This window comes from Morone saxatilis, unplaced genomic scaffold (genome assembly GCF_004916995.1).
Source record: "Morone saxatilis isolate NCDOM2014 unplaced genomic scaffold, NCSU_SB_2.0 Contig24, whole genome shotgun sequence".
In the NCBI taxonomy this organism is placed as follows: domain Eukaryota; kingdom Metazoa; phylum Chordata; class Actinopteri; family Moronidae; genus Morone; species Morone saxatilis.
In genome coordinates, this window is record NW_023339807.1 from 19,131,050 (window position 1) to 19,156,162 (window position 25,113).

Consider the following 25,113-nt stretch of genomic DNA (forward strand, 5'->3'; position numbering starts at 1 on the left):
TGATAACATATTTTATTTTTTTCTGGTCTTGTGGTTTTCCTGACTCTGTGACTGAAGCATGGGATACTGGGAATTCTAGTTATTCTGGTGATGTGCCAAATTCAGGCAAAACAAAACTGCATGGATGATCCAATCCCTGACTTGGAACATATAGTAGTTTATAACTGTACTGAGCATTCCCTTGAATATTTGAGTTAAAAACATCTAATATACAGCTAAACACAAAATATAAATGTGAATTCTTTATCATCTAATTGCTACATTTGAATTAATAATTAAATATCTTTGACATTTCTAGACAGAAATGTCTTGCTACTTATTGGCTAACATATATGCTAACATAATATATCTGTAATATGATAATGCAGGCTGATATGTCAAGCTCTGTCATTGGTAGTACTCTATTACACACAACTGTGTCTTCTTCTACGGAATTTCTAGCAGACTACATCTTGCAAACTATTTAATGATTTCCCAAGGCTGATATTTCTTGCCAGGGGAGTGACCAACAACCACTATAAAGTTTTGCCAAATTGACCAAAACAGAAATCTACAGGATTAACACTTTGATTTAAATGCAGAGAATGACATGAGATTGCCCTCATGAGTCATTTGGTTGAATTCTTCTGATTTGCAGTGTCGCCCCATTTGTGAAATGTGGGGCACACTGTACTAGCGACAACATGCTGTGTTGTATTTGGTCAGACCTGTGAGATTGGTGTGATCAAGGGCTGATTATGTCCATGTGAGAAAACTCTCTCCTTCATTACTTTTTCATCTGATATATCCACAGGTGTGAGGCTTTGCCATGTGCTGCAGAATTAGGGCATTAAAGTGCATACACATGATAAACAATTTCAACATGTTTGTCCTACAGAGGTATAGATTGTAAATCCATAAGAAGCCATGTCTAGATACTGGCATCATTTCAAGCAGTTCATTTCGAGTCCAGTACTTGTGTTAATGAGAGCAAGCCCCCTTGAGAAAAATAGAAAGTGTTATTTTTTGGACGCCAAAAAGTGTAATTTCTCAACTATGAATATAATTTTAATAGTCGTATTTTTCACCCTGTTTCCCTTGGCAAAGTAGAAGCGTGACTGAGTATGTCTGTGTCATTTGGCCACGTGGGTGTTTTGGAATAGAGTGCAAGCTTTCACATATCTTGCAGGTTATTTTTTCATTCACTCAACTGTGTTAAGGAAATGGGGGAAAACACATGCCTTACATTAGTTATTATGTTTTTCTCATAATAAAAATATTTTGGGAATGGCTTTCCACAGTTCAAAATGGATGATGTTTCTCCTGAACTGTAAAATGAAGTCATTCTCGTCTGCCTTGTCCTCTGGTAAATAAGACTTTACGGTTCGGCTCAGTTTGTTTTATATTCGTGCTAGTTTTCTATTCACCATTTTTCAAAGAAAAGATTAAGCCATATTCTATACCATACTATTCCATGCTTCATGATACAGTCACAGCCAATCTAACTGCTTAAGGTATTACATGGTCTGATTGAGGATGGAGCAAATGTTAAACTAGCAGAAGAAAACAGTCATATCTAGTCTCTGAACTTGGCCACATAGGGCTTTTATGTACCATTAGTGTTTAAAGATATGTCTCTTTACAACAGTCAGCATTGGGGAGTGGTCAATGTGCTATTAAGATTGCATTCTGCTCCAAAAGTGAAAACTAGTTTGCCTAGCTTGCAAAACATTAGCACTGATGCCCCCTATACGTTACTTTTCATTATCGCCAGCACCAGCACACTCACTGGTGTGTTTCCCACATTATTGAAAGGAGGGGTTTAAGCTAGTGTTGCTATCTCTCTTTCATGGGCCCAGTGGTGGTGAGGGCCAGACAGTTAAGTCTCATAGCAATGAGTAGTTCTGTAACCTCAGCACTCTGTCGTGAATGGAATTATGGAGTAATGTACAAAGAGTAATGTACAGTCTCACAAAGTGGTGCAGGTAGAAAACAGATGGGACCAAGCTGGTCACCTGCCTGCGTAAAAAGAGAAATTAAAGTGATATAACAAACTATTTTTAGTGCTTGCTCCCACATAAATTGCATCAATCAAATTACAAGTACCAACATTGTCAGTTAGAACAAAAAGGTCACACCCCCAGAGAACACTAATGTAGAAGGCACTGTCACAGCAGAAAAATAAATAAAACACCAAGGCCTATACGTATATTTATTAATTCATTCTATAAATATAAAAATATAAAAAATATTTAGCAATAATTTCAGTTCAGTAAAGTGAAGAAAAAATCGGAATAAACCGTTTCTATATGTGGCTTAGTGGAGTCAACAATATGGTGGCCTACAAGGACTTAAAATCCCTAACAGGACTCCAGTGGTACCATAAACTGTTTAACAAACTGAACTGTAGTCATGGCACCTACATCAGGCTCTCAGCAGAAGTCCCTAGCACCCTCCCACACCTGCCAGGGACAGGCCTTCCTGTGGTTGCCTCTCCTCTTCCTCCTCCCACTGGCAGCAGGGCAGGCGGTAATTAATTTCCACATTTTAACTGGGAGGCAAAACGCTAGCGTCCTGGGACTGAGACGCGTGCCACCAGCCTACATTCTGGATTCAAGGGATTAGGATAATTAGCCCCCGGAAGAGTGGGCAGACAGATGGAGAGAGGAGATGGTGGCACCTCGTGGTCGGGGAGGCTGATCCCTCCTGTTCTTTCCTCTAGTTATGGAAGCAAAGAAGCTGTAAACAATAGTTTTCTAACCGAGAAAAAGTAGAAAAAAAAAGAACACAAACAGATTGCCAAATACTTTTGCCTCAGGATAATCCATCTGATATGTCTCTCTTTTTCATATAGCACACAGTTTTGGAAAAACTAGATTCTTCTGCTGTGCAAAACTTACCAGTTAACTTGTTGCAAACAAACAAGAGTGTGTCTATGTGATATTGTTTGTGAGTATGATTGCACAAATGTAAGAAAGCCCTGTTATTTCTCAAAATGGGGGCCTGCTAATGTGTGTGATGGTTAGCTGGGGCATTTTGACAGCAGCTCTGCTCTGTGCTCTGCTCCTCCAGGATCCCTCAGTCACTTAATGAAAAAGAGAGTGGACTTGTTGCAAGTCACTGATGCAGAAAACAGATTAACTCAGTTGGGCTGTACTTTCCCAATATCATGTACAACAAAAAAAAGCATCAACTCAAGTGATGGACACAAGAGGGATCAAGGACGAGGAGGGAAGTTGACGCTAGGAATGTATGGCGTGATACAGTATGTACTGTATACTGGGGTTGGGTGATCTAATTGAAATCAATATCACAATACTAAAGTAATTAAATCAAATTATCAGTAACTCTGTTCCACTGTTATGCAGTACACTAGGATAAACTCTTCACATATGTAAAACATGGACAACACGCATTTTAAGGTATAATTATATTTTGCTCAGAATCATTCATTGCATGTATTGCCATAGTAAAATGAAAGAGCTCTACAAATACATATAGCTCAAGAAAGCACTTGCACAACAACACAAAACACCAATACAATAAATGATTATCCCTTTTTTGAGTACTGTGGAGTGAAAGGAGGTCCACATATTGATCCCCAAAGACGTTTGTCCAAAGGAGGTATACTGAAGGGCACCTTGTATTTCCCCATAGATGAACCTTATTGAACCAAAATAGTTGTTCTGTGGGCTTTAAAATTAAAACAACCAGCTGAAAGGTTTCTCTGTAATTCTCTGATCATAATTCTCTGTGGGTTTATCATTATGAATGACACCAAGTAATTTGATCCATTGTTATAAAAATATTGATTAGTGCAGCATTAATATGAGTAAATTTAAAAGAAGAGAAAAAGCAACGTATAATTTAAATATTAAGTTTCTTGAGAAACTTCCCATCTAGAGTATTAGATTACTGCCCATCCCTTATATATAAAAGATACAAGGAATAATAATAATAATAATAATAATACACTCACAGCACTTGCCTTTGCCTTCAGATTCTTCCTTAGATCACTGTACTATGGAACATCACTGACAATACTAATGTTACATGCCTCCCAACATGTGTATGCCTTAATGGTTTATAGCACTGGCTGACAGCTCCGGCCAAATCTTTTCTCCCTAAATGTGTTTTGGTGCTTTTTCGCTCCCTCTCCTCATGAGAAGCACAAGAAAAAATAAGTGACAGTTAGCTCCGGAGACTCCAGCGCAGTGGTGCACTATGTCTGAGGCTGGCATCTGACAGACCGCAATAGGGGGCCTGCAATTGTGAATAGGCTCGACTAGTGAGGGGGGCTGGCAGTGAAGGAGGGGGGTAGCAGTACAGTGAAGGCTTTTGACAGGTAGACAGCAGGTGTGAGTAAAAAGGATATACTTGTTCCTGTGCAGCGTGGGCTGCATCACTCCAAGTGTTTCTGATATCTGTTTCTTTTTTTAATCGGTGGGCTGTTTGTAAAACTGTAGCATTCAGATGTGTGGACTGTGGTTAGTCCTTTCTCTATTCCGTTTCATTTAAGGTAATAAATCCATTTATTCTTTCTGTTCCAGTGGTGTGCTTTCTAGTTTTCAAGCTTCACTTTTAAAATGTCAAAGTAAGGGTTTGTTGTTCAACAGTAATTCTGGCAACATGGGCTAATAACTCTCTCAGTCTTTCAACTGTATTGGAAAAAGCAGTGAATGAAAAACTAATTTTGAGGTCACTTCATTGAAGTGCTACTGTTTCCAATTTGTAGACTTGTGTAATTAGAGTTCACTTTGGAGCTAACAGCTTCACGAGTTAATTCCTGTCCAAATTTGCTCTTAATCAAGTTGACCTTCACTTTGAATTGAATTTACAAGTGCAGCAGCTACTTCAGTGTAAAATAGCACTTTATTGTCAGTCTTGAGAATGTGATTGTTGTTTATTTTGAAAGACCTACAAGGATTATGTGTTAACTCATTAACAATAAGGATATTCCTCCTAAATAAATTAATCTTTGATTTGTACAACGGTGCTGAACATGCAATGAATATCCACTCTCGTTAAGTGTGAAGTAAATGCTGAACCAAGCATTTTCCTGTCTTCATTTTGTTTTTCATGAACACTCTCAAAGGCAAATAAAATCCGCAGTTAGTGTCACATTTCCTACACTAACTCCACAACAGATATTAAGGCTAAATGTGGGTCACCAGGATGAGAGAGAACTGGTTGCTGAGTAAGCCTAATTGTTTTGTATCTCTCAAGGTTTGAAGGACAAGAAGGTATACATATACTCGTTGTATAGATTGAATTCAAATAAACTTGTAGTAAATTCAGGAAAATAATGGCAAACTTAGATTTTATCAGGACACAGGACAGAAAACATGATAATTTAATATCCTGTCTAACATACCAATCATAAATCTTTTCCAGGGAGATCAACAACTAGAGCACATGCATCAGTTCCATATGCTCCAGTCTAAACTTAGCTATTTTCATCTTTTGGGAAATACATACCGACTGGTTCTTTGTCTTAACAACAACACCTGGCAGAAACAAGATAAACCCTGTAGATTTTGCACAGTAGACCATAGCTTGAAAGAAGAATAATTATGTCCAAATTACCTGGTAAGCAATCATTTAATTCTCCTTGTCACATTGAATAAGGATTAATTTGCAGGCAAATATTACACAATGAATTATTGAATAACTCATCTCCCAAGCCAAATTAATCTTGAGGATGGATGGTGTGGATGTAACCTGTGATCGGAGTAACATTTCATGAGTCATTGGTGGCGCGCTACGCATTCACAAGGGCATTACCAAGTGATGACTTGATTTCGACTGACTGTCCCCATTTGAATCCAGGATATATAAACAAACAGGGGACGTCGGTTCGGGAGTAGACCGAATTATGATTGCATAGTCACTAAGCTTTTTAATTAAGTCTGTTAACGGATTATGACAGTGCCTGAAACATTACACATCACATGTAATGACTCATGAGCCGTTCCTTCCTGATTCCTCCAGACACCCAAAATGATTTAGAGTAGTGTCCTTTAAAAGTTGACAGTGAGGTTCCCTTGATGTTTGGGATCTTGACTCAGTGATGCACAACAGTTATGCAGCTGTACAACTTGATTTTCTGCAGTCTGCCAAGCCTCCTCAGAAAACTGTAACAGGATATTATGGACAAGGTAGAGCAGTTCATATTTAAGTTTCTTCAAACATCTTAGTGCTTCAGGCTGTCTCTGCTTTGAATGGCAAAATAGGTCCTTGACTCCATCCACTCACTGGCTTTACAGTATCTCAGCTTTCACGTTTCAAGTACTGCCGTTGGAGTGACTGTTACTAAACTAGTGCCGCGTGAAAGTCCTTAAGGAAGCAAGTGTATCACAGTTGTTTTTCTGTTTGCTACTCTCTCTTCTTGCCACACTGTTGGCTCTCTCTAGGTCAGACGTTATGCTTGCTTTGGTCTCTTGATCCCACGAGCACCCTTGAGATTGGCCAGGCGGATTTAGTAGTTGCCTCTTGGTATATGGCCTTTATTATACTTTGTTAGATTGGCAGAATAAAACAATTGCACTTTTCTCTCTTTGGATTGCAGGCTATAGGGCAGGGTCCCACTAAGTTTTAAGGGGGTCAGCAATAAATACCAACAGCATCCACCAACCTCTCACAGTACAATCCTGTTCCCTAGAAATTAAGTTTATATTCTAATGTGTTTTTACAAACAGCTTTGAGGAGAAATAGAGTGATGCATGGATTGTGTTCACTGGCACCGCTATTTTAGTATAGGCAATGTCACATTCATGGTGGGCGTACAAAGCCAAGCTTCGACACAAATCCTGAGTCCTGCATGGGATTAGATTTAGACAACAAAAGCACTTTGATTAAAGGCACCCTGCATAGTTTTTGACCACTAATAGCACTATGGACCCTTGTCTTTAAATGTGGGTCTGTGTCCTATTTATGTCGTGCTTGTCACACAAATGCAAACATGCGATCACGCTGGAGGCATGATTCACATCCTGTCATTGGTTTAATACAATCCCCCTGATATACAGTTGCTGGCAGTGACGCACCAAAAAAACATATCAATGCGCCCACAAATACAGTGAAGAAAAACACCGCAAGCTAGTAAACATGGATATAGAAAGTAAACAAAACAATGTTTTATGAGGAAACAAATAAATTCAAGGATAAACACAATGGGCCAGATGAATAAGACTAAGAGGAATCTGTGTATATACTAAACAGGAAACATGCATACGCAGTCTTTTCATCCGAATTTTAAAACCTCACGTACGTCTGTTTCCAAATTTTTTCCCTACACAACCCTTCTGCCCTCTGACCATTCCCACAGTCTACGATAAATTGCTTAAGAACACCCCCAATTACCTGATTTGCTCACCAAAGCAGCCAATTTATCATTTGGCAGTTTAACAACCTGTTAAGTGGTTACTCAAACCTGAAGGTTAGAAGGTTATTCTTATTCCTCAATAATATAGGATGATAATGTCTATTTTTCTAAACATTGTGTATTTATTTGATTATGTATATAAAGATTATATTTATATAAGATTATTATCATAATTATTATTATAATACAGTGACACACACATCCCTATGTTAGTGACGTTTTTATTTAAATGACAGATTGTATCCTAACACAGTGTAGTAAAAGACCAAAAGCTCACCCAAATTCACACTTATGCTTCCCTTTTTTACTAGCACGCAACATCACACTATAAGACTCGAAGGACTATGTGGGGTACACACATTCTCACCACACGCAGGTTTTTATATATCTGGCCCAATGTGTTTTGGTGAGAAACACTGCATGTGAACATAACTTTGTTTTATTTACAAGAAGACTCCACGGTAAGTTTAGAGAAAAACTATGGTTTTGGTTAGATTTCAATAAAGTGTCTGGTGCTTTAAGTCATTTTTGACTTTTTCAGTATTAAAACAAGAGTATTTTCCCTAACCTTAACCAAGTGAGTGCCTATTTATAACCACAAAACGTTGAATTAACCTTGAATTTCTACCAATGGATATTGTATTGCAAGAGGACACTGTAGGAAAACAAAATTATTTTCTTGCAAAACTTGTTTGCTGTTGCATATTAGTGTGTATATAAATAAAATTTTTAGGAGACTGGTTTGCATTAAAACTGTATGATTCGTGCAGGCAGACTATGGTGGAGTTCCCTTTGGAGCATCTGCTCTGTGGGCCTTTCCTAGTTTGTATGCTCATACATGCATGCATGTGTGTGTTTGTAACTTTATCCTGCCATAGGAGCATGGATATTTCTTATTCAATCTAATCTTTCTAATCATTAAAAGTATCTCGATTGAGCTCTCATTCGTATTCATCAAAATGCTTTTTATATAAACTGCACGAGCCGCCCCCTCTGCAGTTAAATAATGAAACTAAAACACACTTGGTTTGATAAGTAACAGCAGCTATAGAATAGCTTTAGAGTGAGAAGGGGAAATGTGGGTTTAAAAACATGACCTTGATTTGACACTAAGGCAACACACCATTGTGGTGGCCAGACAGAAATCGCAGCGTGTGCAGTTATTTTTGAAACCTCGTATTAGTAAATGCCTCATAAGAAAAGCTGCTAGCCAGGTGGTTTCAGCGGGTAATGAACTCGTCAGCTCTGAGGTTTTAGAGTTTGTTGGCTTTGTCGTTTTTTGTTATTATTCAATTCAGCACCTTGGTCGCTCTTCTCCCCCAACTGATTTCTCAAGTCTCCGCTCGGCCCCTTGTTTTGCACCAGGAACACATTTTAGCTTCTCCCATTGGACCCAAGCTATCGAATTGCCTCTCATTCAAAATAAATAATCTGCTCCCATAATGCTACTACTGTGTATTCCCACAAATGCTAAGCAGCCAAAATGCTGTTGTAGCGAGGGGATTTTCTATTCTTTTTCAACAGCCCATCAATAGTATTAGGCCTGCCAGATAAAAGCACTGAGACTTGACTGCACAAGAAGGTGAGGTTAGTATGAGGTATGGATTTGCCTCAGTCCTTTTTCACTTCATTTGAAATTTCTTGCCTTTTTCATTTGGCAGAGGAAATGCCATCGGCTCAGGTAGCGTACCTTGCGCTTTATTGGGTGGGATGAAGTTTTTATGATACCCTGTATGGCCTTGTGATACTTACAAAAAAGAGCGAGATCTACTGATTATATGATAATGCCCTTTTATCAGTAACATTTCACTCACACAATGCAGTACGATTTTACTCTAAGTGGGTTGAAAGTACAATAATACCTACAATATACAACAATATCACATTATAACACCATGAACGTGTATATGTACATGTTTCCACATGGGATTTAGTTAGTATGTGAAATATCTTCATGTTAACATCTATAACTGGAATATTAATGAATTAGAAACTATTTTGATAACCGATGTCTTGACTAATTAATAAGACAAACGGCAAACATTCACCAGCAACCAGGACTGTTGGTTGGACGCAACAAGATATTTAATGATGTCACATGGGGCTCAAGAAATTAGTGATGACGTTCTTGAATATTTTCTGACATTCTATGGACCAAACAAATAATCAATTAATTGAGGAGGTAATCAGCATAAATTAAATAATGAAAGTAATTTTTAGTTGCAATCCTATTGATGCCACCTCTCCTACTTAATAATGATTTCCAAATAAAATGTACTATGGATGGAATTAAAAAAATGCAGCTCTGATGAATAATAGAAGAAGATGGACAACCCTAAAACAATGTCAAGAAGGCAATAATGGCAGGTTTCATTGCAAAATAAATATTGTATGGAGCCCAGTTTATTAATTATTATTTACAGCTCCTGTGATTGCTTGTCATAACTGATTGCTTTACTTGACCTTCCTCAATTGGAGTGAAAGTGATTTCAATTATTGAGCAAACATTTGATTGCCCTTTGAACAATAAACAGACATTCTTCCTTCAATTAGTCTCAAAGTGGTCTGAAGTTTGATTGTAAATGCTTATTCCACCTCTGACAGGTCAGTTTTTCCATTGTGTTTTTCAGGTGAATGACCAGACATGATGCGCAGCCTGTTATATAGTCGATTCACAAGGTGCACACATGTTATGTGTTCTTTCAATAACAAAGTGTTGGCTGATTGTCAGTACTCCACATGGAGTTGCTTTAGCAGGATGCCATGTCTATGTCAGGGATCAAAGTGAACAGTGGAGACAATTTATGCTGTGCAGCGTGTGTGACCATCACTCAGAGGGCGAGGGTGGAAGAAGTGATGTGAGAAAACAAGTTGTTGCGGCAGTCAGAAGATGTTGAGCTGCTGTAAGGACTCTTTCCTCAGCTCATTTTTCAAAGTCAAATATTATTTTAGAATTGCAAATTATACAATTAATATTTATAATAATGTTTAATGAAAACTGGAACTCCTGTTTTTCTATTGGTCCTTATCATCCTTATCACATTATCCAACAGAAAGAAAGGTTTCAGACATTATGACCTTTTTAAATATGTCACACAAGGTTGTTTGAAAGATGAGCTTGCTAACAAGGCATATGAATTATTGTTTTAGGAAGATTAACTGTTTTCAATCATAGATAACTTTAGTGACCTTCAGGCTAAATTTGATGTGTGATTTATTAAAATATTTAGAATTATGACTTGTAAGAAGATTTCTATATACATTAAGTACAGATAAATACATGGAATGCTAGAAGACTATTAACCATATGGTATACCATCTCCGTTTCAAGGACACATTCAGCTGACAATCTGATATTTTTGGTGTATTTAATAGAGAAAAACAAATAAAAAATCCTAAGCATTTTCTACAGCATTGCCTTAAGACTTTATCAGTCCCTCTGTAATGAAACACATGCTTAATGGGTTTGTTTAAAATGTCCTAATGGTGTTCTTGGTCTGTGTCCAAAGATACTCAGAAAGGCAATACAGGAATAATTTAGACATTTAACTTTGGGCCGTATATTTTTGTCAAGGGCAGTGATCTCATTAGAATTATTCCCTTATGCCACTGACTGACGTTTCTTTTTGTGCTTTGGCTTTTTGACTCACATGTGTTTCTTTGATTTCGATTTCACCGCGATCGATGGTGCGAGGGAACTTGACACTATGAACAAAGATCAGTGATGAGACTCGTTGCACCTGTCAGAGTTGACCAGATCAGGTAATGAGGAAAGTCCCTCAGGATGTTAACGAAGCTATTAAGCACTCATGTGTGAAACTGCTAGGAAGCCGGCGTGTAAAATCGCAGGAGCCAAATTAAAATTCACTGCACATGGCACTGAAATGTAAATATCCTGCCTTTGCGAGGATGAGCTGGCCTCCTTCTCCGTGCTCTAATCGGCTTTGAAAAGACGGTGCAAAGTGCTTAGGAATAATGCTTGTGCTCTGTGATAAAACAGGCAGCTTTTATTATAAACCTACAATAGTCAAGCCATGTTTGAAAAAGAACTAAAATATAAGCTCTGAGCATTTTGTTCTCCGCACTGAGAATAAATGGCTCTCATTCAGGACACGACGTGTACGCAACAGTTTTCTCACACAATGTCCCATGTCTTATCATTTTGTTTTGTCTTGTCATCCCCAGAACAACTCTGATGTGTCTGGAAGCTGTAGATTGATATGTTTATTTAACAAGTAGGTTTTGAAATAGAGATCTGAAAAAAACTTTATCTATGCGATTCAAATATAGACCTATCTTGCTTTATCTGTTTCATGAAACTACTAAACTGGCGATGGGTAGTGTGCTTACAAGAGAGATTTCATGTAGGCTGTCAATCACATCAATGCAGTGAAACATGTTGATTTACTTACAGCCATGAGGGAATGTGCTTTGAAGTTGATCATTACGGATAGTTCCTTTCAGTCTGGGGCTTTTAATATGACACATTTTTACTGCAGTGTGTTAAAATAAAAAAAGTCTTCCTGTAGTGGCTTAAATTTAGATTCTATGAATGTCGAATTTCGTTCAGAAGGTATCAGTTAATGTCCCTCGGTTGACTGGTCCCTCACATTCATTGCTCCGTGCTCTCTGCTAATCCTCATGAGTACACGGCCCTTCTACGTGCCCTGAGGGGAGTAATCTCCCTCCTCATACCACCAGAAAAGTTGGAGAACGTGGATAAAAATGAGTGCCCAGGGCTTCAATTCAGATGTGTTAAGATTGGTCTTGTTCCAGAGGATGTGAACGCTCTCGTAGACACGGTGAATTTCCATTTGAGTGCCTCCTGTCCCAGAAACTAGCCGAGGTATCCCAAATGATCTGACCTGCACCTCCCCCTCATTTGTCTACATTAACTTTGCATGTGTGGTCCGTCCAATAATAAGTGGGGCAGATTTATATTTAGCTGCGCCTGCAATGACTTTGAAAAACAGGGTGACTCTTGTCTTCAGACCCATATCAACCTCTCAGCTCGAGGCCCTTTTACGTCTCTTTAACATATACTTGAGCTGTACTTTTAATTTTGATATTAATCAAGTTTAGGACAAATAGTGAAATGTCTTTCATTTTCTCATTAGTTGGGTTAAAATCAAGCTCTTGTGTTTTCTTACTTGTAGTTGAAAATGCAATAAAAGCCCGTCAGGGATGTTTACTGCATTTTACAAAAGTAAGACAAGAGATCATAAAAAGATACTTACGTCCTGTTTTCATTATGCCCCTGGCAAAAGTCACTAATTTCTGTGGGTGGGGGACGATAATAGCACTGTCAAAGAGTTTTATATGTAGCTGAACTCAAACTCTTGTTCTAATTATGTTAAGCATTAAAGCAACTAAGTGGTTGTCAAAACTGCACGGTAATAAGGTGGCCTAAATTAAACAATGTCTTTCCATTTTAGTATGGACTTTGAAGCAGCTTGCAGCGATAAACACAGGCCTTGATATTAATTGCACCTTTTGTTGTAAAATCAATGTCATTTACGCGGCACGATTTTTTGTGACCCAGAGTAGTTATCTAACCTTTCACTTTAGTGACTATACATCTAACTGTGGTGCTTTAACCCTCAGGATAAGTCAATTGGTCTGCAACAGGTTTGTGACAGTAAAATTAAAAGGTCCTTCCAAAGTGCTACTAATGAAAATGAAGCCCTGCAGCCCTCAAGTGACCTGTCACAAAGAATATGAACATAAAACTCTATGGTGAAGCCTTGAGGTGGGAAGTTATTACACTCAGCCTTCACTGGCGCTGTTTCACTGACACACATGACAATATATTGATTGCAACATAAAATGTAAGATTCATTAATGAAAGGATGAAAGACTTAAAAGTAGGTGTTGATTGTTCTTCTCATAAAACTTTAAGTATCGGCCATTCTTGTATCAACTGATTGGAACACCACACAGAGAAAAGGAAAAACTTCTGAAGGCAGTGTGCAGTGCATTGAGAGAATAGAAAATTATGTTTTGTAAGTGTGTTTTGTATGGAACAGAGTGTGACAAGTTACTGGGTGTTCAGATACAAAACATTCCTCCATTAAGAAATGCAAGGGGGTACATTGTCGGGGGCGTGTTATTTCAGGTCCCAGTGAGACGATGAGATGCAACCCAGGCCAAGTAGTAGATGCATTATGTTACAAACTTATAAGATGCATATACTGTAATACTGTGAAAAAGGTAGATGTAACGTCTCTGTAAAGTTATCAGTCATTTTATCCTCTGTCCTCAGAATCAGCAGGTAAAGAGCAGAAATACTCATGTTACAAAGTAATCTACCAGGAATGTGTGCCTGCATGTATTTAATTGGCCAACGCAGCGCTATTGCCATATGTTGTCACATAACGCTGTGGAAAAAGTGGAGCCAGGTTCTTCTTTTTTGCCCAACGAGCCTGAGTTTTTTTTTATTTGCCAAAGCCCTCTGCGGTGGCACCCCTGCTGTGTCAACGCAGTGGTCTCTTTGGAATGAAGGAAGGTGCTGCATTTTTCACACAGTGCTGTCGTCTGTATGCACATGGCCTTACTCTGCTGCAGTAACAGCTGAGATGCTCTGAGAAATCTCTGTTTTTTTTCTCGCATGGCAGATAGATCCCACATAGGGGGCTGACTGGGAAAACAAATCCATCAATGTGTTCATAGGCAACCACTAGGTTTTCTGACCAATCTTTAACAACAATACTGTCCTGCAAAGACAATGGTTTAGTTTAGTGTATGCTTGATGGTTTTTCATTTAGTCTATTGCATTTTGTAAGCATTTTAGTGTACAGGGTTAGGGATCAAAAGTATTACATAAAAAATGTTTCATGCTTCAAATTGTGTTTTTGTTATGAGACTAGGGGAAATGAAAAAAAAAAAAGGCCAGAGGAAACATTTTTTTACTTGCAAAAATAGTTCTCTTCTGACAGTTTCTGAGGACATACTGTAATTAGCCTTATCAAATATAATCACGGTCTGTCACTTTTATTTCATGTTGTTATATTCTTTGTTCATTGTTGTTGCACAAATAATGTTATGTTGTGCATTACTTATTTATTTGACTATGGCGTTTTTCCATTCATAGCTGATAAAACAAGACTGATGTGACATCACTTCCATTATGGCCAGTAGTGCTCGAAAGTTCCAACACATGCAGTAGAGAGCCAGGTTTCTGCACTATGGGATTTAGTGTTGAGTTACTCTTTAAAAGGGAACTGTTACAAGGTCAATTAAAATTTTCTAGGGTATTAGACAGATAGATAGTGAATTAGCCAGGTAAGACTTTTAATCATCCAAGTCCAAATATATATATTCACAAAACATAATTCATTTTTTTCATTATAAAGGGTTAGAGGCATTTTATTGCTCTTTGACAAGACAAAACGTACACAGCAGAGGATGTCTACTGTATTTTTAACCCAGAGAAAGAGGAGGCAGCCACAGCATAGCTGGTGAGTAAGCTTGTTTGGGGTCATCAAATTGCTTATTGACAAATGTTGCCAAGGATACAATATTTAACTGGATCCTGCATTTATCTTTATGTAAGTCCACTTCCGAAACACACGCACACAAGCACACACATTATTAAAGGTGCACCTTCCAAAGCAGTTGTTTATGCACTGTGGAGCTTTTTCTTGCTGTTGGCCACCTTTATGTCCCAGTATGACAAAGTGCCAAGGCTGCAGGTCTGCGAATTTTCCGCCACCATATGTGGACAAAGAAAGGTGGCAGCGTGTGAGGAGATTGATGGGGTAGGGATGGTGATGGACACAGGTAGCTTGGCACAGCTCAGGGCCCCCATCCACCTGGCATTAGTTACCATTGTCTCCCTCCCCGTTTTCCTGGCACAGCCTTTGATTCAACTGGCGGTGAGGTAAGGATTTGGCACAGGGAGGGTTTTACCTCCGTGATAACAATAGGCCACAGACGGGGGAGGTGGCTGTTTGTATCGTGCATTGTGGAACAGAATTGTCTAATGGAGATTCACTGTGCATTGTGCAGGGTTTCTGGAAAGGGATTTGTGGTTTGTAAAAGGGCATCTAACTCCCGCTGCTCAGTTTGGCTAATCAATTCTGTGTCCTCGCTGGGTTGTCCCACAATTCTCCTCATACAGTATGAGGCAGTTTCTCTTTACTAAAGGATCTAATTGAAAAAAAAGGCATTTTCATTGCAAGCATGCCCTGACACCCCTAATCATGACCGGGGTGCCCTGTACGGTGCAGAGCACAGGCTCCCGCCCTGACAGATTATCCGGTGTGAATGTTTGGGAATGATAATGAGATCAAAACACCTCACTAAGCTGGGAAGAGAGGGTGGAGACTGGAGAGGGAGAGGGAGTAAGGGAAAGCGAGCAGGGGAGAGGGTGAGCGATAGCTGCGATAAATTGCAGAAGCAGAACCACTTGAGCATAAAATTAGATTTTACAAATGTGTTGTTACCTGACAGTCTTCTGACAGAGGAGATATCACAACATTATAGGGCTGCATGAGTACTACTAATCGTATCAAATAAATAAGAATGCCTCTCAGCTGTGATAGAGCTGGATGGAGATTCAATGTGGACAGTGAGTTAGAGGGAGAAATAACATAATTAAAACAGCCTCTCTCATTATGGACTCAAACATTAGAAGCCCAAATTCAATTTATATGATAATATATTATGCTCCATTAAAGCTGTACACATTACGACACATTTGTCTAAATGCTGTGACACTTAAAATATTGTCACTGACTGTTGATTTCACATTTTGGATTAACCGTTTTCAAATGTCAGTGATATTTCTCTCCTTGACGTGCATTTCTGTCATTATTCTATAATGTTTATAATATGGTAAAGCTTTAGAACTGTCAGAGTGGCTCAAGGACACTTTTGCAGGACAAACACTTGATATTAAGTGGGCTTGAATCATCTGTTCCTTTTCCCACCAGACATTACTGCTGCTATGAATTATATCAATATGTGATTGTTTAATGATAAGAATGTCTTTGGATCCTGTAATACGAGGATACACTAATGCCTTCAGTGGTTAGAATAAATAAGTTAAGGAAACATACATTCACTATATGCACAACCTGTCATAGTAAGAAATATAAACTGTCCTTCTACATAACGAGCTGCTATGAGGCAGAGTATTTGAGGAAACAATTATTTGTTATTGGTGGATACAAATAAGTAAGTTAAATACATCATTAAGAGAACAATGAATCAGTCTGAATGACAAATGGAAGCTGTAATTCCAGTCGGCTTAGCAGAGAGACAGTGTGACAAGTCACTGAGGCAAGCTTTATCTTCAGTATGCTACAAGAAGAAATAGTGTGTATGTGTGTGTGTGAACCTGCTGCAAATGTATTGCACAGTGAATTAATATACAGGGTTTTATTCCCCTAGGTGCTAAATCTACGGAGACATATTTTATCTGATGTTTATTGCTTGAGATTTCAAATAGATAATGGTGGTTATATCCGTTACAGTGCAATGGTCTTTACCCTACTAACGTCAATAATAATCTGTTGTAAAACACTTTTATATCTGCAGTTTTGTAACAATCGGTTTCATGTTTTTTCAAGTGCTGAATATTGCATTTTAACTCTCTCAGATTTTGACCAAATGGGAGGGAACTAAAGCCCCGTTGATAAATTGACATGTATTTTCTGTATTGTCAAACAACTTTAACAGCTAAACTGAATGTTTATTTCTTTATACGTTGAGGCTGTGAGGTATTATAAAATTGCTGTTCTCATTTTATGTTTGTGCCACCAGCAAACTGTCTACCAAATATTAGCTTAAACCAATTGTTTAATGTGTTTTTACTTAAATATTTACTACGGTAAATGGATTAGATGTTGGGGTTAGTCAAAATGTCATTCTTTTCATAGTTTAAATATCCAAACTGTTGTTGAGGAGCTGTAAAAGAAACTGCTTAGTGGGTGATGTTGCAATTAACCCATACTTTTCTTGCCAGAAATCTGGTTTAGAATACCTCAGTGATCAATTCAATGTCAAGGTTATCAATAAGAAAAGTAACCTATAACCTATCCCCTTACTGCCATCATGTTTCAAATTGCTAATATGGAGGGTGATTTGTCAGGGCTAATTTGTGCCAATATTCCTATTCTGGTTTAATTAAACCATTAGCCCAGTAAAATAGTTAGTTAAATTGAATTAGATTATTGGTACCGCTTGAAATAATCAGTCACTACATTATATTAACCGTATTTACACATTTATTAAATCCAATTACATAAAAAAAACAGTTAGGTCAATGAAAATTAAACTGATATAACTGTTTAGATATTATGGTACACAATTAATTTTACATTATTAGAAAATGCTATTGATTATATGACAGAGTGCTGTTAATATTTAATATTGTAAGCAGAATTTGTTCCCAATGCCCAGTGACATTTCAATGTTATATTAAATCATAATTACTGTGCTAGAGACAAATTCTAATAACAAGCATTGTCTTACTCCATGTTGAGTGATTGATATTTATTTTATGTTCATTAAACAGGTCAATGCACAGTAAATGTGTTGTACCAGATGTAGATAAAAGCTATTTTCTTTTTTTAAATCAAAACCTTACACTTTGTGAAAAACAGACACCATATGAAAAACTAAGAAACAAACAGAAAAACAACACAGCAATCCCAACACAAAGACATTCAGAATTCATCAGAACAAGAAATTACAAAGCCCACACACCGTACCAGTGCTGACCACATTCAATGTCTTGCAGCTCAATGACTACAGACCTGACTGTCCTTCAACCATGTTTTCACACAGCACACAGTAGTGCACTCTCTGATATGATGGGAATTATTTCAACAAACGTTAAAAGGAGCTCATTGCTGACTAGAACTGTTGTGGCCAGAATGAAGGATACACATTAGCTGCCATTACACTAAACTGCAGGCTTTGTTCTTCTATTTATTATTATCAGTGAACAGAAACACTTTATTGTTTAAGCTATAATGCTCTTTAGCTTACATGTGTAACATAATCATCCATAATACCAAAGCCCTCTAGGCTTTTTAAACTAAGAAAAATGTATCTTATTAATTTACAACAAGAATTGTCTCTGTTTGGTCCTAACATCTTATGTCTGTAAACATATGCATAGCACTAGAAAGAATAAAGTAGAAAACATGTCAAAGTGATATATTTTAGATATTTAAAATTGCAGTCACAGTCTGACTTTTGTATGGCTAGAATGAAAGATGAGCACACACAAACAAAATGTTACAGATAACACTTCAATAATTAAAATTCATTATCAGACTTATAAGTCCTTTACACTGTTTATAGTCAGTTGTGGCATTTTGCAATTAAAATGTGTGCAAACATTAGCATGTCAGCACATACCTGTCAGTCGCTGTCACCCTTATCACACTTCTAGTTTAACAAGTATCAACAGTAGAGACCTTTAATACAACACTTAACACTTCGATTAAGCCAATAAACACAACCTGTTTGATGGAAGATGTAGCCAATAGACATTAGCAAGTGTAGTATGTGGACCGCTATATTTTGCATGCATACTTTATATGTGTTTTTGTGCATTTTTCCTCCAATGATAAGATTTAAACATCAATTTGTTGAGGCTTTATCTTATTAGTTATCAGACTAATCACTAGAGTAATTAATCATCCATTCATATGCTCCTTTATTCCTTATAAGGGATACAGAGTGATTGGAGCATTAGGAGAAAGACATGGAAACACACTGAAAAAGGTCGCTGATCCTTTGGAGCGCCAACATGAAAAACACATTCACACTTAACACCCACAGGGAATTTTAGAGTCTCAGATTCACCTGACCTGCATGTGTTTGAACAGAGGAAACAAGCAGTGGGGGGAAACCTAAGTGAACATGGGGAGAAGAACCACAGCTAAGATCAAACCCAGAACCTTCTTGCTGTGAGGTGACTTTGCTAACTAATGAGCCAATGTGCTGCCAGACGCCTATAATTAACCAGCACCATTAATTTCCTCTCATGATACTTATCATTGATTAAATGTAACAGATTGCTGGCCTGCCTTTATTGCTATGTGTGGTACAAAATGCAGTATTGGCTAGCTTAACCACTGTTCTGGATATTGTATAACAGTTAGTCCCAAGTGTTGTGTTGTTACCCATAATTATGGAGAAACAATATTCTTCCCAAAATTGGCTGCATTTCCGAATGTTCATGGTGGTTTGTGTGTGTGCTTTGTGCTGGTCATTGTTTGGTGCCATCATTGTGAAATTGAGTGCTGTTGCACATCCAGGGAGACAGGAAGCTATTCACAGGGAGATTGGGAATCCCACCAGTGAAAAGAAAATACAAAAGAGCAACACTCGGAAATGCAGTAGGCGAGCACGCATGTATCCAAGAGCATAATGAGCTACTTTCATTGTTTGGGCTTCTGCAATGGTTTGTCTGGCAGCAAGAAGTTTGTTTTAACAAGCTCAATGTATCATACAATAGAGGGCAATAACAATAAAATATGTATGGACTCCATCTACATATCTATCTATGTACCTGGTAGGTTATGGATCTATATTTGATTTATATACAGAGAATTATTTATTTACTTTAACTTGGAGCTGTGGAAAAGTATCATCACTTTTTATACAGTATGTCATATTTGTTTTTGAACTAAAACAGGCCCTAGCAAAATCTGTGTTTAGAACCTACCAAAATATGGGGTTACCCAGGTTTAGTGAGGTAGTGAAATTATCTTAAATGAGGTTGCGAAGCAGGCTGTAACTGCAAGTAAGGTCAAATCCTTGCTTGGTCGAAAATAACAGTCATTGATCTTCCCTCTCTTCTGCACAAATTTCATGTTGCACAAGGTCAGAGGTATCACAGTTTTTGCTTCGGTAGTAAATAGTACAGATACAAAAACTGACCTTGTCTTGCTTTTAAATTGTAGATACTGCATTTATTTTGAAAACACATATTTTTTTGTCAGCTGTTTAAACTAGGAAGCAAAAAGGGATTTTTCTGAAACTTTCAAAACTTTCTGATTCTTTGAAACAGTGGATGCTTATCTGACAGTCTTTGGCTTGTGCTGTGTGGTTGCTGTAAGGACAAGGATAAACGCATTCCCGTAAACGTCTGTTTGTTTACATTACATTACGCAGAAATATAACTTCTTCAATCTTGAATGTAAGCCCAAACAATTGGGTGACGTGGCTGGAAAAACAACACGCAGGATCCTATCACACAGCCACTTGAGATCAAGTTAAATTAAACACTGCCTACACTCCGTTTAGATAAAGAATTAATTTAGATAATGTAAAAAAAATTGGAATGTGTTTCTCCAAGAACTAAAATAAGTCCATATAAATATTTTCCATCAATATTTCATCTTATTTCTTATTTTACATCGTAAAGCAGAACATGGCAATGTTAAAATTTAAACAATGTTACTTAGCTATATAACTTTAACATAATGTTAAGTCATCACACCAAAAATTAAAAATAGCAAAAATGACTCCGGCATCATTCTATTTTAATGTTACTTTGTTTTGGCAGATTGTCATCCAGTCACTCAGATCACACTCTTTGAAGTCTAAAGCCTGTAAATGCAGTAGATGTTAAAAATAAGTATTTTCAGTGGTACCCAGATGATTCCAACCTAACCAACTAAGCTGGCTTGCAGGCAGTCTGCCACTACATAACAGCAGAGGATGGTTTATGCTTGTGCTCTTGCCCACGTTGTTTGCGGGTACATGACATGTAGGGCTTTCATGCTACAACATGGATTTTTGCAAGGGCATGTACAGCTGAAATGTGAAACCTCTGATTTTGACTCGGCCCAGCATGTCTCTGTCAGTTCCTTAAGGCTTGCAGACACCTCTGCACTAACAGCTTCTGTTTAAGAATCAAATTCAGCTTGATTTTCATTCATACCACCCATTACCAAAGGCTTTCATTCACATGCAGGTTAAATGTTTAACATTATTGCACTATTATTTATCACTTTAGACACATTTGTTACATTAACGTTTTATAAATCTTTCTGAATAGGTGTTTTTGTTCAAATATCAGTATTTAACACTATGATATACACTGTATCTGATGAGCAAGTATCTTGTATTTGCCAGGTTAACTGCTCTCGATATCATAAGGTTTATCAGCTACTGAAATCTGAATCAAGCTTTTTATTTTAGTTAATACTACTGGAGCCTTGCGGTAAAACTAGCAGTGCAGATCTGTTAGTGAAGAATGAAGAATGAAGGAAATTACTTCTACACAATACTGTTGCATAAGAGTTGAACAATTCATTATATTTTACTCTACCACAACAAGTTGTTTCTACTGTCTCTGTTAATATTTCTGTTCGGTTTAGATGGTCTGGTTTCTCCAGTTTTAGGGTTAAATTTGAATCATCTTCTCTTAACATACATCAGTCTGTGGCTTTGAATGCAGCTGATCCACAAAGTCCTCAAAGGACAAATTATGGAAACAGCTGCAATTAGTGGCTGATTTATATATTGTGGTAGGACCTTCGAGACTAATTAAAGGTCTTTGTGTTCTTGTCTATTGAAGACATGCTAATTTGAAGCCTTTTGACTGAGATTCACAAGAACAAGTCTGAAATTCATGCATCTCAATTTGCACGTGCCCACTGCAATAACGAACATTCAGTGTAGTTGTCTAAATGAGAACTTGTAAACATGTTCCATAATATTCCAATCTCTACATCATTTGAGTACATTTTGTAAGATGCCAACAAGAACTGCTTATTCCTTATTTGATAGAGCTGCAGGAGCAATTGTACATTAGGCCTTGCTACTGTGCTTATGGCAAAATTCTGAAAACGGCAAAGCAAATTATCCGCAGGATTTTTCTCCTAAGGAGCAGGTTTCCCCCCGTTTATTAAATTTGTTAAAGTGCTTCTGAGCAATGCACATTTTATCCTCTTACCAGTCAAATTACTATATACTCCAGCAATTACTTAATGTACTCTAATGAGATTTCCCCATGAAATGGAAGGATTCATTTATTTTAATGTGACGCATTCCACCGAGCGGTTTATGCATCACGTCCCCATCGCAATCCAGGGAGGCTTTGAGTCATAAATAGTAAGATGAGCTTGGCTTCAAGAATTGCCAGTCTGCCCACAGCAGCAGCAGATATGCAATTCTGTGATCCAGGCACTGGGGGTCTGTTCAGGGGCATCAACAGGTCACAGGTGCTATTTCAAAGCTCAAGCTCTGCAACCAGGTATCCTCTAGGATTAGTGAAATAATACCGTGCTAGCTGGCAGTATTTGTGCGCCATGCTTGGGGAATGCAAAAGCCGAAACATAAATAACACACCAAAACACTAAAATGAAATAAAATAAATCACTTTGTGCTCTTTAAAAGCCGTTTGGCTGAAATAAATTAAAGCCTTTTCGATTTTTTCTGCCCTTTATTATATAATAAGGGTAATAGTATGCATAGTGCACCTAGTTCAAATTTTTTTTATATTTCAAGAAGTAGTATTGTAATGCTCCAACTGAAGGCAAGAATCATCAGTATTGCAGCAAAATGTACTAAAAGCTCATATTCTACAACAAAAAGCAACTCCTGTAACTATTAGTCAATTAATTGATTAGTTGAATGTCAGGAAATTAATTGACAACAATTCTGACCATTTATGTCAATTATCAAGCAAAAAGGCCAAGCATTGTCATGATTCCAGCTTTAGGGAAAAGAAGCCCTAAAATTAAGAAAATAAGCCCTAAAAGCAGGGGATTTATAGAAGCTTGTTTAGTGTCAAGCTATAACTTGACCAATGTAAATGTACCTAATCAAACCAACAAGGTGCATTGTTGTAGTCACTTTTGAAGTGTTCTGTGACACCACAAAACCAAAAATATTCATAAAATCTTTAAGTTTTGGAGTCTAGATAGAGATTGGAACTTGCAACTCCAAAAGAGAGACTCAAAATCTGCTTTAATATGCATTAACAGGCAGAATAAATAACTTAAAATATAATATTTAGTGTTGTAGTAGTGTTAGAAATGTTGCAGAAAAGACTGCTTTCAAAAGGTTGTCTCTATAGCTCAAAGGATGCCTATATAAGTTAAACAGTGTAACTTTTCATGACGGCAAACCTTTCTTTTTCAGAACTGATGGAAGATGGTTTGAGACATTTTGCTTTGTTATTTAAATAGATGATATGATGAGAGTGGAGGTGGAGGAGCACGTTTTTCCATAAGCTGATGCTCCTACAGGCATCTTTTAAGAAGCTGTCTAAACTGTCTACTTAAAGGCTGCAGCAGAGCCACAGAGGGACTTTGTTGTCTTATATTTGAAAGTACATGTAATATTTGTTTCTTTACCAATTACACACAAATAGTAGAACTTAACTATTTTAATGTTAGATACTGAGTAGATGACAGTGAAACATCGCCAAAGAAAGTACTCTGCCTTTGAAACTCCAGTAATTTAGCATTTTACTTCCATGACAAGAGAGACCACAAGAAATCGACAGAGGTTGAGATACCCTGACTTTTATTCCCTTGTACGGAATAAACTCCAAAAATTTGATCAACATTTCCAATAATGCACCCAATGGCATCATTTTGTTAAATGTGTGCCTGTTCATTATCCACTTTTTTCTAGCTCCTTGCCCCCAGTTTGTAACACAGACTTTTTGTTTTTAAGTCTCCAAGGCCATCAGTATGACACCATCATGATTTTTTTCTTGGACCAGAAAGCTCCCTTTAGAGCTATACAGAAGAACTGTTTTTAGAGGTAATGTCTTTGTGACAAGCTGGTCTATACAGTATGTACTGAATACAATATGTGTAGTTCTGCTTTAAGTGACATAAATATAATTTAAAATACTTTATTGTGATTGTTTAAGCTTTATTGTCTGTCCTGTAGGCCCAATATGTCATGAAAAAAACAATTTCAACTATTGAAAAAAAAGTTGTTTTTCTCTACACTGCAGGATATAGTGCAGCACTGATGGTCTTACACACACTACCCTCTCAAGCGATACCCTTCTTTGATGTGCACATAGACATGTTTTGTACGTTTTGAGCAGTAGTTCATCTCATCTAAAAAATGAAAAAATCCTTTGAATTTGATGTAAAAGAAGAGTGCACGTCCAGTTATCTGCTCCACCAATGTGGTATTCTGGTGAAATAAAAGGACATCTTAATGGAGAGACAAGAGTCTGAGATAGTCTGCTGCCCTGATGGAACAGACAGACAGACACACATATATACACACACAGACACACACTTTAAATCCATTATGGCTTTAGACTTCAAAGCTGATATTGGTTTTTTTAGCATTCCCTGAAAATGGAGAGGGTTGCTCCGTGTTTGCTGAGCAAATTTAATACCTCGTGTAATGTGCACTGCTCCCCTCACTGCTAGTCCTAAGTGCAAATGCCTCTCAATATTTTTCTCCATTTAGCCCTACCTGGAATTGTGTCTGTGTTTCTCCTTTTGCTTGTGATTATGTTTGAGACGAATTGTCATGGGCCTTACGTCTCTCTCTCTTTCGTCTTTCAGGTGGGATTTTCGAACAAACAGATGGACCTGTTTCACTTGTTAGCCCTGAGGAGCTTGCCTTTAAATTTGCTGTCAATAACATAAACAGAAACAGGACTTTGTTGCCGAACACAACACTAACATATGACATACAGAGGATTAATATCTACGACAGTTTTGAGGCATCAAGAAAAGGTGAGTGGCTTGCTCTATGTTTATTCAAGGATTGTGATGACAGTGTGGAGGAAGATATCTGGT

General features: G+C 37.6%; 1 protein-coding gene across 2 annotated transcripts in view; it reads left to right on the top strand.

The window, feature by feature from the left end:
* Positions 1-25,113, top strand: part of LOC118336323 (glutamate receptor ionotropic, kainate 3) — an 86,320-nt gene that overhangs the window by 20,722 nt on the left and 40,485 nt on the right. The window contains exon 2 of one of the 2 annotated variants that reach the window (XM_035672937.1): positions 24,877-25,050. The exons of the other annotated variant lie outside the window; for it this stretch is intronic. Coding sequence (XP_035528830.1) covers positions 24,877-25,050 — 174 coding nt within the window. The remainder of the gene's footprint in view (positions 1-24,876; positions 25,051-25,113) is intronic. 2 annotated transcript variants of the gene reach the window in all.